This window comes from Manacus candei, unplaced genomic scaffold, assembly GCF_025592945.1.
Source record: "Manacus candei isolate 608988 ecotype Guabito, Panama unplaced genomic scaffold, ASM2559294v1 h1tg000051l, whole genome shotgun sequence".
In the NCBI taxonomy this organism is placed as follows: domain Eukaryota; kingdom Metazoa; phylum Chordata; class Aves; order Passeriformes; family Pipridae; genus Manacus; species Manacus candei.
The window spans coordinates 4,127,067-4,141,658 of record NW_026138099.1 but is presented as its reverse complement, the minus strand read 5'-3'; the positions used below and the strand labels follow the sequence as shown (position 1 = coordinate 4,141,658).

Genomic DNA, 14,592 nt, shown 5'->3' with positions numbered 1-14,592 from the left:
TCCAGCTCTGGATGTTCTATGATTCTATGACTCTAAAAATAATGCCCATCATTTAAAGCTCCTTAATAATTCTTACATTAAGAAATAGAAGACATCTGTATGTGGGTGACAATGGTTTTTCTTGCCTTCCCCTGAACTGTTCTTAAGGGAACCTTACATATTGCTTCTTGAAATAAACTTTTAAGTGACATAGCAATATCTCATTTCATATCAGCCTGTTTACTTATTTCCTATTTTTAATGCAGAATAGTCTAAAGATTTATGTTTCCATTGCTATAGAATCGCAGAATTAGCCAGGTTGGAAAGGACCTCCGAGATCATCAAGTCCAACCCTCGATCCAACACCGCCATGGTTACTAGACCATGGCACTAAGTGCCACATCCAGTCTCATCTTAAAAACCTCCAGGGACGGAGAATCCACCACTTCCCTGAGCAGCCCATTCCAAGGCCTGATTACCCTTTCTATAAAGAATTTCTTCCTAACATGAAAAGTCTATATACTTGAAACTGCTTATAGCTGAGCACTACTTCCACTTCCACTTTGTCCAAAGTTAGAATTTCAGGGAGGAGGAACATGTTCCCCAAGACAAGCCTTCTTCTCTAACAGGACTCCTACACTTACAACTTTTACTGACATTTAAGTGCCTAGTCACTGACCACTGCCTCAGCTTTTAGTAATCAACCCATCTGCTGCTCACACAAGAGGTTCCCTCTGAACATCAGGAAACACTTTTTCATTGTGAGGATGACCAAGCATGGGCACAGGCTGCCCAGGGCAGTTTTGGCATCTCCCTCCTTAAGAGACATTAAAAAAACATCTAGACAGAGGCCTGGGCAACCCTTTAAGTGGCTCTGCTTGAACAGGGCAGCTAGACCAGATGACCATAAGAGGTCCCTTCCAACCTCAACCAGTCTGTGATTCTTTAAATTTGACACACATTCTTCATTTAACAAATAGTACCCAGAATAGACTCTAAATTAAACTTTGCAACAGTTTTATTTGAACAACTGCACTGGATGAAGCAAGATTTCCATTTCCTTAGAGACTGTCCTACTGAAACATGTACCTATTTTTGAAAGAAAATAATTTTCCTTCTATATTTATGTACACAATTTTTCTTAGCTTTATAAATCAAAAATAGATTTGAGACAATGCTAACAAGAACTCAGAAATACTCAAGACTTAGAGAAGACTCATGTACAGAAGACTGAACTAACACGTGAATAAAAAAGTTCTTTTGCAGTACACTGCACAATACTTTTTCCTTCATTCATCATGGCTGGGCTTCGCGAACGAAGATTTGGGAAGGGCTCTACCCACGTTTGTTACAAGCGCGTTGGTGGCTAAAAAGGCCGATGCGAGACAGACAAGTCCGGCTGCAAAATGCACAGCAGAAAGTCTCCTTTGGTGGTATCGACAAGACACGATTCTTCCTGAGTTGTCTTTTCTCCTCAAGAGTGATCCTGTGTGTGTTCTCAAAGGAGACAGCAGCGTTATAGATACTGTGTCTCCAGGCCTCCCGATTGGAGGCCAGGGTAGACCAGTTAAGATGATCAATGTGGCCGAGGTTGAGGTGTTGTTTCAGGGAGTCTTTGTATCTTTTCCTCACACTGTACAATACAGTTGAAAGACAAAGCACTAGTGAAGGCTGTTAACCTGCAGGGATATTTTTGTTGAAGATACCTTACTGGTAAGAGTGGAAGACACATAGTAAAGTAGGCAAAAAAATACAGGAGAGAAGATTAAGGTTTCTCAAGTAGAACAGCTGAATACTAGAGTTTCCACAGATTTCAAACCTACAAGATGAGTAAACTAAGGATAAAATAAACTAAAAATGTGTATGGTCATGTGAGTATGAACATGCTCCTTAACAAACTGCAAGAGGCAAACTGATGGAAGTTTCCAACAGGTAATCCCAACCAAGAGGAAAGTAGACTGTTCTGAATACATAGGTAATGCTGGCAAAGACAGGTTCATATGAAGGCTTTTCAAAATTGGTACTAAAAACTGTTTTATCTAGACCACATTTCCTGAAATGTGTGAAAAGACATCAATATTTGCAAAGAATTGATTAAGTATGAGCAGCACCACATGGGGAATTTAACAGCTCTGTATTCTATTCAAAGTCAGAATTATATGGGAAAAAGATAGGGCTCACCGATGGAAGAGGAAGATATGCTCAATAAATTACTTGTTTGAAGAATATTGCTTATTTTGTAAGCTCCATTGCATGAAAGGTCTGTGATGACAGAATGGCAACTGTCCCTCTTCTAACCAAATTAGGGGGGTTTTTTAAGCCAAATTATGCTGACAAGATATTGATTTCCCAAGAGTTTAATTTAACAATTTTTAAACTTTCCCTTTGAGAACTTTCACATATTCTTTATACAAAGCTCTCTTAAGCCAACAAAGGAGAGAAATGTGTTTTAGAAAGAAAGTCTAACCCTCAATTTTAATACTAGATACAAACCAGAAAATTCAGTCTAGGTATTAAAGCCAAGGTGACAGTTGCATTCAACTAATCTACATCTTCTGCTCTAATGGGATTAACAGAAGATAGGTGGTAGTTTTTCTGTCCAGGTCCAAAAGCTGCTGCATTGGAAGGCAATCCTTCCTGATTCCCTTCTCTTGCCCTGTTTTTACTACTGTGCCCTACTTTACATATCAGCACTGAGAAGGGCACATGTTGATGCACTCACAGTTAGTTCCAGAAACTGAACAGTTTGCAGTCACTTTTGGGGCAGCAGGAAGCTGGCTCCTAAATTCTCCCAGATGTGAGGTTCTGATGTTAGAAATTCACACACTCCTATTAATGAAGAAGTAGCTGGAGAACCGTTTACAAGTAAAATTTCTTTATGAGTGTTATTCTGCACTGTGTCTCAGCAGGTACTCATGGACTTCGCAAATTCACCGTAGGTCCTCTCTATTCTTATGTATCTTAAACTCTGTAGAACACTCCTTACACTAAAACTTTACTATGAGGAAGCCTCGTCAAGGTCATACACACCAAGTAAATACAGACCTCAATATATGAAAAACAACAGCTTTTTTTCTGAATTCCTGCTGCAGAATCCCTATGCACTGTCTTTGTTATTGCAGACCACTGACTCCTGAACTTATGTCCCGGAAAATGAAAAAACTGTCCAAACTTTCACCATAAACTACAGAGAGATCTAGTACAGATCTTTGTTGGCCTTGTCAGTTTTATAGCAAGCCTCGCTGCATTTAGTTTTTCCTCAAACTTAACTCCTGGGATTTAAATGATTATGTGAAAATCTCAGCTTTCATTTATTGTACATTCTAGTTCCAGTGAAAAGCTGGACAGAGAAAAATACAAAAATATATGCTGTACCCTAAAAAATTCAAGTCTCTAAAACAAAACAAAGCCCCTCAAACTATTTTTCAAAATGTCATAACTTTTAGCCAATCTTGTGATACTGTAGACTGAACAATGATTTTTAGATGTTGTTTGACAACAATACACTCTACACACACTTTCCTCTATAGGTATTTCTGAGAGATCTGACAGTATGGTTCCTAAGCACTTGCTCTATGATAATATTATAATGTGTTTGTCTAGTAGTTTTCAAAAATTATCATGCATATTATATACAAACTATACAATGCTGATTCTCTGAGAAAAAAAACACCATACAACAGATTTCTATTGTCTTACCAGCATTTTCCCATTTACAACTGACACATCTGCATGCTGTAACTCCGCTTACACATGTACTTTTACAAAAAATATACTACAAAAAGTAATACTCATTTAAAGCCCCTTACCTCTCCCTTTCAAATTTAAAATGTTTTTGATAGTGTGATCTCAGCTTTACTTTGAGAGAGTTTTGCATCTGTTCCATAAGGTGTAATAAGATACTAACACAAGATAAAGACAAAGCAAATCTTTCAAAAAAAAAAAAAATTGATACTTGTTGATATTTAAACTAAATTCCACTCAACTGTTATAATGTAATGTATTTGTAATATAGTCAATAAAGGTAACTGAAGTTATTAAAAACATAGGTTATAACTGTATTATTTCAAATACTGGCTAAATGAAGATCTCATGTAGTACAAGCCAGATCAATCTTGAGTTTTACAGTGTTCAAAGGATAAAAAAGGCTGCATATGGCACAAATAAATCAAGTTGAAACGTCTCATCTACAAACTGCTTCATTTAGCTAAAAGTGTAACATTTAACTTGCAATCTACTCCTAATGGTCCTCTCCCAAAGCAAATTTAGGTCACCAAGAGCACCAAGAATTGCTCCCTCTTTTGGCCTTGAACCTGCCTTTTCCTGCCTTGAACCTGAGCAACTTTGCAACTGATTTGTTGTTGTCCAGAATATCCAGACCATGACTCTTTGCTTGATATTCCTGCTCAGTTATGATATTTTACTCTGCTTGTGTAAGCACAATGCAATAAGCACCGTCTTGAAAGCATGTCTGTTTTCATGCACAGAATAAAGCTACAGTGTAGTAAGTACACTGCATTAAAGCAGCATGGACAATGCAAAAGTATTATTCATACAATGAAAGAAACTAAAATTGTCACAGACTGTATCTACTTCATTTTTTTGTAATGGTTTATACCATAATACTTTTGCAGCTGATAATTCAAATAACTAATCACAAACAGGTTACTAACACAAACTCCTCCCCCTATTTAGGTAATGCCTAAAATGGCCTCACATAGAGGAGCAAAATAATTTGATTTATTTCTGTCCTAATCAAAACTGCTCACCAACTATGATATTAAAGGGCATAAATTTTGCAATGGTGCTCTGATTGGGGTAATCAACGTTGAGGCACCAATCCAGTTACTAATGCCCTGGTCCTTGTCATCCCCAGATGCGTGAGTATTCTTTCCTCAAGGAGCTCAGGCACTGGTAGAGCTGGTTGTTAACCTCAGCCACAAAATACAGCTCTGCTGTGGCTGATGGGGCATATATTGTCAGTCACCTTAAAGTCTCCTTTAACGTTGCTCTGAGGTGATGATACAAGTTTTGTGGATATGTAAACAGATTCTATGAAGTGAAAATAGCTTCATTTATCCTTATCTTCCAACTCCAGTGTCTGAAACATTAATTCCTATAACACAGGACATAATTTTCCTCACATCTGCCAGATGGCTTGCAACACATTTAGTACGCAGCAAGCAATTCCTTCATGGAAGTTCAGAGACCTACAGCAAAAATAGGTAGCACATCTCAAGATAATTTAAAAAACCCTATGTACATTTCCTGAACTCAGGCTTACTGTGCTACACATGTGTGCAAGGACTGCCTTTTCATTGGGATAAAGAGAGCATTAATTACCAAAGTTCCTGGTCCCTTCACAGCCACACCGTGTTAAAACAGAGAAGTCTGATCACCAAAGCTATGTGCATTTACTTGTTTACAGCCCCAATGGGAATGAATGGCATAAGATGCTGCTGCTCAAAGAAGGGGACTAGAAACTCTACCAACATAACCAATGCCAGAGGAAGCACAAATTACATGTTTCAGCTGGGCAGATAAAGATTTCTGTTTTCAAGGGAAGATGCAAGCTGGCTTGGAGGCTTTTAATAGAAAAGGTTAGGTTTTCTAGGAATTAATACAAACACAGCTGAATGTTTTACTCAAAGCTTTTTGTTTGTTTGGGAGTTTTTTGTTTGTAGGAAAAAGCATGAAGAAATTAATTTTGCAACATCTTTTTCTAATAAAAACATAAGCTGTACTAAGGTATCAACTTAGCCAAGTAAGACAGCACTAATTAATAACAATATAGTTAGTTAAAACAATTCACACCAACACTCTAAATTAATAACAATTTTTCTGTTGCCAGTGTGGCAATGTATGACAATCTTCAGTGAACACTCAAAATATTATTAAAATTGGTTGCAGGCATGACACTTTCCTTAAACAACAATGCTGCCTGGCATGCCCTGATTTTTCAGTGACAGAGTGGATACTGTTGTTGTGAGGGAACAGGCAGTCATACAGAGGGCAAGAAAGAATACTGCTGGATTACATCTGTTTTCACTTGTTCCCTCTAACAAGCTTACATGCACATCCCAATATTAGAAGAACAGCAACACATAGGCACCATCACCCTCGCATTTGGGGCAGGCACAGGAGCATCCCTTGCCCATTCCAAAAGGGCCCCCCAACATCCCTTCGCAGTGCCACATCAAGTGCCAAGACCCAGCACAACCCCAGACCTCCACACCATGGACAGTTGAACAGCAGTGTCTCTCATCAGCAGGCAAGGGATTGTCATTCATTCTGCACAGGCATGATGTATGATACACTCATGGCAGCAGTGAGCTCAAGCACTTATCTTTGTCCTGCCTTGGTAAAATTTAAACTTCAGGGGATTACTGAGTCCTTCAAATGTAAAAATTATGCATACTTATGATGTGTCCTGTAGAATTCGTGTCAGTCATCACCATATTATAACCTTTTGAATGGGAAGTGTTATGAAAATTTGGAGTTTGGCAGCAAACCTTCAAAAGTACATGGGTAAACCATGCCATTTTTGCCCCCCAAATATAACTGTAAACTTACTGGTTCCACATAAAAAATAAACAAGCATAAGGGTCTTGGATAGATCTAACTATTGTAAAAGAGTTAAACTACTCCAGTTGATAACTGACAGCTGTTGGATTTTATTTTAATTATGTACAGCCATTCTTCTGGATCACAACATCATTTATAGAAGTAGATAAAGCATATTCAAGGTAATGAAATCTGTATCAAGAAGATCTCACCTGATTATGATTAACATAAAAAATATTTTGAGTACAATCCACCTTGGCCTCTTGAAACTGTCATGACTTTAGGGGACCAGGTATATATTCTTTTTTTGCCACAAAAGAAATAATACAATTAAAGTATTGGCACTGCATATACCCAGTTAAAATCCTTACTTTCTGCAGGATAGCAGGTGAATAGAATTTTCCAAGGCTGAAATATAGAAAATATGGCCCAAATCCAAATTTATCCAAATATTTGAGTAAATTCACATGAGTAGTCCCCACTGAAACGGATGTAGCCATCATTGCAAATAAACTAAAACACTGAAGCCTGTACTAATAGCTTAATAATGACTGATGTTATTCTCCTGTGGACAAAATGTGACATTGCCTGAAAAGGCACAAAACTGAAAAGGCACCCCTCAATACCCATGACTTTGCCTCAAGAATGCAAAAGGTCCTGATTCTAGTAAGATTACTTTTGCAACCTAGACATTTAACCATATCTACACAGTTTCTCTCTACTGTTTCGTTTCTAAATCCTTAATATATTTGTAAGCCAGTGATTTTCAAACATAGTGTGGTAACAAAAGTATCTCAGTTTAACATTCAAGCTTCCTGCCACAGAGGATCACTACCTGTCTATCTTGCTGCTTCCTCATCCAGCAGTGGTTCATCTCACCACATTCAGAGCAGCCTAATACCTGCCTCAGCTTTTGTGAGTGAAAGCTAAACATTTTTCCCTTCATAATAACATCAAATTAAAATAGCGGAAGTATAGTAGCTGAATGGTGCCACAATACATTAAATACAGTAGATGCTGCTGCCTGTACACTGAGAACATTTGTTAACACCTGAACAGTTATTTATGATTTGCCTGATCTCCTTTGTGCCTTTCTGCTGCAGCAACTTCATGAAGAGCCATGTACCATTTTTCCCTCCATACCCAGTCCAGCAAAGCCAATAATAACTAAATAAGAAGTATCAGAGAATCCCTTCTGCAATGGCTCCACAGCTCAAAAGCGGTAGCTCCAACACTGGAAAATGCCTCACCCAGATCCAAAATTCTGTTTCCCCATCTCACACACCAGTTTGCAGCTCACACAAATGTTACAACAATATCATATTTTATGGATCAGGCTGACAGAAAAATCAAGGTCAAGTCCTTTTTTGAATCACGTTGCTGCACTGTCCTACACAGGAAGCAAACAGCTGGAGTTTTCTTTAACTAAAACATCCAACAACTGAATTTTAAAGTAAAATCTTTGGAGTTTTGAAGTGGATGGCACTAATACGCCTATGTCTCAATAAAATCACAAATTTGCATGCTTTCACTCTGTACCTTAACTTTGCATGTGTAGCGGTTTGGATCTTGTTTTCCCCCAGAGGCTAAGGAAAGTGGTAGACCCCAAGGGGTGGAAACCCCTGGAAGTTTTGAAGTTCTGTCCAATGGGCGCTCCTGCAAAGATGTCAACATTCCACAAGCTCACCGGAAGAGAGGAGTTGTAGTTTGGTTGTTGTAGAGAGGTGGTCATGTTGTAGAGCCACGAGGAAGGGGCTCTGAGCCCCTTGGGCCCCCTGGGGCCTCCCAGCCCCTGGCTGGGGGGGAACTGCAAAGACCTGGAACAGTGCTAGGCTGGACTAAGTGTCTGTAGTATGCCGGGAGATGTTTTCTCCATGGGCGCAGAGCAGCAGCCAGCACTGGCCGGAGAAACCGTGGCAGAGAGCCAGGAGATAAGAACCTGAACTGAAGGAGCAGCAGAAACAACATGCAGCACCAGAGAAAGGACTCCTGGAAGGAGAGCCGGGAAAAAGAGAGCCAGCAGCCTGAGAGACAGAGTTCTGGGGGTAAGACTGTACCAGATCCCCTAAAACTCCCTTGAGACCCCTCTTGGAGAAGAGGGACATGGACTCCTATTTTGGAGAGCAGTTTTGGACATGCAGCACCGGAGAGAGAGAGGAGCTAAGAAGCTCAAAAGATGTCCCGGAGCTGGACCGGGACGGCCAGAGGAATGCGGGGGGAGTTGACCTTGGCTCCCCCCCTCACACTGCTGCCACGGTGGCAGCCTGAGAGACAGGGCACAGAGGCCCTGCAAGAGGTACCAGACCGTCACGAAGACCCCCCTGTGTCTTCGTGATATGACGTGGTGATACGACCTTGTCTGGGGTTACGAAGCCCACGGAAGACCCCTCGGTTGGAGGCGATGGGGCCGAGAGAGGTTGGATACCTCCCTCGTGAGTGCTGGCAGAAATCCAGCTATCAGCTGCTGCATGTGGAGAAGACAGACAGACTGCTGCCTCAGAAGATGCTGCTGCTTAAGGACTGGAAGGGATCTGTCCTTCTTTCCCTCCTGGACTTTTATTTGGAGGGGAGAAGAGATCTGATCCACTGTAAATACTATATGTCATGGTAGAGATAGTTTGTGATCATGTGTATAATGTGATATGGTATTTATTTGTACAGTCATTGTAATATATTCCCTTTCCCCCACTTTGTGTCTGGTGTGTTTTGTCTGGAAAAACCCATCTCACATTAGGTTGAGATGTGGGAGGGGGAATGGAGCTAGGGGATTGAATTTTGAGGCTATCTCAAACCATGACAGCATGCTTCATACCTAAGCCAGTAAAATAGTTTTTCAGCCTGTGTGATTTTTGAGTATACCTGTTGCTACCGAAGAGCTTTGCTAGCTCATAGACTCAAAAAAGACTCCACACTCTTTTGAACACCAAGTCTATCACTATTACTGAAGTACAACACACTGAAATCACAGATGTATTTCAAAAGTGATACTTAATAAAGCAGCATGAAGATAAATGGACACTTGTTTCACTGGCCAACAGCTCCAAGTCAACAGAAAATATAAGTTAAAATAAATACAACAGTGAACCACACTACAGCGTATGCCAAACAGACCACAGAAGAATGACCTTATGTGTTCTTAGTCATTGAGTCACACACAGAAAGGCTATTAAACCAGGGCAGAAAGTTTATCACTAAGCAAGGGTATGATTCCCTTCATTTCCATTGGATTTTACAAAGGCATTTGAAGCTCACAAAGGGACTGACTCCAGGACATCAGGGGACAGTGTCTGGCTTTCTGAAATGCCCTTGAGGCAACACCTCGCTAAACTATCAGGACTCTGAAAGGTGAATTTTAAGGGAGTGCTCAGAGGGTCGATTAACCATTGGCAGACACGCTCTACCACACAGAGTAATGCACCTCTCTCAGAGGATGCTAAACCTCTACTCCCTCCACTCTAAGACAAAGGCCAGTATTTCAAGTCTGAATGCCCAGAACTAGGTAGAGCATGATGCTAGTACTGAGAAGAGTTGAGTGCACTCTGCTTTTCTGTCTGAAATTCAAGCCCATTAATTGATATGATACATCCCACCCCAAATCACCGAACAGGGGTTATATCCAAGGAAACCGGGGGAGCAGCAGTATTGCCATCCTGTAGCACCCACCCAGAGAAACAGTACCTCTGTTTAATGATGTTTGTAAGATTCCTTTACCATGAGGACTTCTCAGAATGTCATCCTTATTTTAAAATCTCAAACCCAGCCTCTGCAATTGACATGGACTACCTCTAACTCCAAAAATTCTTCAGTGGGACCAGCAACAGTAAAGAAACTTGGTTTGCAGAAAGTCCTCAGCTCTACATTGCACCTTTTATTACAAATTTATCATGTTTGATATGCAAAGTTATGCATGTGAGTTAGTACCAATAAAGAGAACAGTCATCATATCAGGACATGTATATTTCAGAATGAGACCATCCCTTACTGAAGAAACTACAAAATTCTTAGCAAAATTATTCATAATTTCATTACAACAATCCATACAGTATTAGGTTTGCACTATGTCATAAAAATGCACTTGAGTCAAAGTTAATACTTTTGTAGTATCCTAACAATTTTCTTTTAGGTATTGATTTGTAACGTGATTTATTATATCTAATCCAAATTTGCTGAATTGGGTATTGAGGTTTTGCTTTTTTAAAGACATTTTAGGAATAAATCTGGATACTCTACTAAGGAATATACTCCCATATAATGATACATTCTTTGTTCGTCTGTGCTACGATAGCCACCACTGTAACTGCACCAGAGTAAGAAATAACATTTGACTGAATTTTACAGCATTATGCCAGGACATGTCACTGAAGAAGCATCTTCCCAGCTTTGGGCAACTATGTTGGTTAATATCATAAAGCTTAATAGACCTGAAATAACTGTTTCTGTATAGCAAAAGCACTATCACACTTTCACTTCCATTACTCTCTATGTAAAGTTGTAACTTTTCACCTTTTTTTTATTTAATATGAATATATTTACAGGATATACCATTTTTGGATCTAGCTGTAAAATTTACTTCTTTTCCTGAAATGTTGAGAAACTTACCAAGACATACAAAAAAGTTCAACCTATTTTTTCCAACACACAGAATTACCTCTATTACACTGCTTGGCTGTGTAACCTTTCCTTAGATTCCCTGATTAAAACTAGTACAGTGTAGAAGGAACAATTCTTTGTGAAATTCTGAAGACTCTCATTAACCAGGTTGCCCCGCTCTTTCTCCCACAGCACTAACAATCATGTGAATCCACAGGCACCTCAGGGAATTATTCCATGTTTTCTGGTTAGTTTTTCTTAAACTGAAGTATATTGTTGACTTTCTAAATAGTATCTCATCACTGACTGGAGCCATACTCTGCCTGATTTATTAAGGAGCGAAGTCCAAAAGTGGCAGACATCTTTTTCACTTGTTCAGATGGGGACCACACTGACCCTCCCATGTGTGTTCCATGACCCAGAATGTCAATGTTAAAACACACAAGAGCCCCGACCAGTAGGATTTGCTTCTCTTGGAGCAGAGTCCAGTAGTTTACACTGTCAGTAACAGTGGTTTGCAGACCTAGAAAACACTGAATCTGCTTTTGAGCTTTGGTATAGAATTAAGGAACATCCTTAGGTTCTACAGGTCAACTGCAGATGGATGAACAGCAGTGGAGTGGATTTGTGCCAGCCTGTGAAAAACACAGAGGTGTACCCACTACACCACTGGCAATGGGTGAGAGGTTGCAAGACACTAAAGAGGGAGACACGTATCAGCAATTAAAAAGGACTGGTTTTAAGTATCATCCATATCCATTACGTATCATCTGTAAGTTGCTACACAGGACACACCTCTATAGAGCCTGCATTTGTAAAATTCTAGTTACATTGCAGTTGCTCCTCTCAATTCTTCTGTCTTTGAAAAAAAAATGGAGAATTGCTGCTGTCAGTAACAGTATATGCACCACTACATGGCACCTATTTGAATAAACAGGAAATCCAAAAATCTATTCTAAATACTGAGGATAGGTAGCTAGTCTTAAGGATACTGACATAAATTAAAATAGAAGATTCAGCTTCTTTCAAGACATGAAAAAAATAATTCACACCAAGGGTAGCAAGAGTGTACAGGTTTAAAGACAAACTGGTTTAAGTTCTAAGCCATAATGAGAATGCCACTCCAAACACAGAACATCACCAGTGTGATGCTGTAAAGCAGCGCCTGTCCTATTTCATACCTTCTAAATTTTACAGCCTTTGCATGCCCTAAGAGGCCAGTCATTAAAAGGTCACTTCAGAAGTAAATTACTTTCTCCCTCGGGAGTAGTTTCTATTTAGTAAAAACCTAATGCTGACAACTCCCCACAGCAGGGCATTTATTGTCTCTTCCAAAGAGGGCAAGCAGGGTTATGCATCTGATGACAGTAACAGAGGCACAAATCAGAAAACAAAAAAATGAGAGAATTGAACAGGCAAGGCAGGGAAGAATTCCTCTCTATCACACTACCCCTAGCTATAAGCAAAGACAATGGCACCATACAAGGCTTCTATCACACCTCTCCTTCTCTACCCATGTCTCTATAAAAGATGCTTCTGAAAACTAAAGTTTACTAGGAGAATGATTAAAATCCTAATTACCAAAAGCAAATCATACTTGAAAAAAATGAGCAGGCAGAGTACACAAATATTTTCAGAAAAGCAAATTGCCATAAAAAACAGTCTTTCTTCTTGGTAAGCCTGCTATTTTGGATAGATTCTCCTCATCAGAGTGATATCCTAGGAACTCCTCCTCCACAAAAGTGACATGGTTCACAGAACTGCCTCTTTTAGCAAAAAAATAACAAGTAACTCCAATATAACTGCAATCCTTTCCTGGATTTACTGAATTCTCTAACACCTCAAACCGAAGATTTAGAGTGTGAAATAAACCCTTTCCTTTTGTCTCAAAAGAAGCATGAAATGCAAAAGAGCCTCAAAAAAGCAGTATTGTTTATAGTCAGCTCCCATATGCTCATTCATCATAATGTTGACATTTATTAATTGACTTAAATAGGCAATACAATTCAACCAGAACGTGCATCAAGTTTGAACATCCCAATCAACTTCCTTCAGTATGGATAATCTACCATTAGACAGGAGAAAGGAACTGGAAAACACAAATATGACACACAATTCCAAAGACTAGGAACACTCAACATATGTTAAGCAAAACCAATCAATCACTTACTTCAGATTTGGAGGACGTGTTTTCCTCCACATCAGAATCACTGGGATCTACAATATCATCAAAAGGCGGCAGAGTAGGCGTCTTCCCTTCCAGTGCATCATTTTCAACTTTGACTCTCCCCACTTTGAGTTGAGATTTATCCTTTGCCTGTTTTTTGTCAGCTGAACAAGTAAGAATCAGTGGTGGGGCGCTAGAAAAACTTTTAAATAACGAATCCGAGCTGTTTTTTTTTCTTTTTTTTGCAGAAGGTTCATCAGAGTCCAGCACAGAGGGCTTTTTTGTAAGAGTCTTCTTTTCTTGCTGCTGCCCACAAGTTATGGCAAGGATTGGGGTGTTTTCAGATTTTGGCTCCTTGGACATGGGTTTGGGTTCCTTGAAGGCCATCTTAGGAACCATTTTTTCATCTTTTAGTGGTTTGTTTTCTTTGGGTTTCTTAGAGGATTCTTTGGAAGATTTGTTATGTTCCCTGGAAGGTTCTTTGAAGGCACTTTTATGTTCTTTTGAGTCTTTAGAAGATTTTTCTTTGTGCTCCTTTGTTAACTTGTGGGTCTTTGAAAAACTGTTACTACTGCTGCTGCTGCTATTTGTGTTTAGAATCCTAGTTGGGTCCTGCAAAAAGGAGAGGCAAAATTTTACTGAAGAATAAAAAAGAAAGAAACCTTAAAGGCTCAAAAAGCAGACACAATATGGACATAGGATTCCATACTGAATATGAATTCAAAACCTGGAACTGCAGATGGAAAACCAGAAATACCTACATAAGAATAGATACAACCCCCAACATTTTGGTCAAACAAACAAAGTGGTAAAACGTGAGCAGTTACCACTGCTTAACAATATCTGCAAGATAAGTTAGTTTTTATCTTATGCATTATACATGTTTTTTTAAGAAACCTCATAAGATGAACATAAAAGCAGTCTATGAATGTTTACCATCACCGTTAGCTATCAGAAAAAATTATAAGGAAAAATGATGATATGAACCATATGACATCAACAGAACTACTGCACAATCAGAGCAAAACATGTGCTCTTGATGACATTTCAGGCAAAGTTTGACTTCTCTTCTGTGATCCTCTCTCCAGCTTTTGCCAGATCCTTTTCCTTATACACAATGATGACTCTGGGTCCAGCCCAGCTATAGAAGATTTGATTGGACAGCCAATAGTTAATGTCTTTTTATGGAAAACTTCCTTTACTAAAAAAGCTTTCTTCTTTATATATTTGCTCATGTTTCTGCTTAGCATTTGAATGCATTTTTTTAAAATTTAAAAAGTGAGAAGTGTTTC

At 39.2% G+C, this 14,592-nt stretch overlaps 1 protein-coding gene across 4 annotated transcripts in view; it reads right to left on the bottom strand.

The window, feature by feature from the left end:
- Nucleotides 1-14,592, bottom strand: part of MLLT3 (MLLT3 super elongation complex subunit) — a 119,706-nt gene that overhangs the window by 23,247 nt on the left and 81,867 nt on the right. For all 4 annotated transcript variants that reach the window (XM_051801446.1, XM_051801449.1, XM_051801450.1 and 1 more), the window contains one exon: nt 13,304-13,912. In XM_051801446.1, coding sequence (XP_051657406.1) covers nt 13,304-13,912 — 609 coding nt within the window. The remainder of the gene's footprint in view (nt 1-13,303; nt 13,913-14,592) is intronic.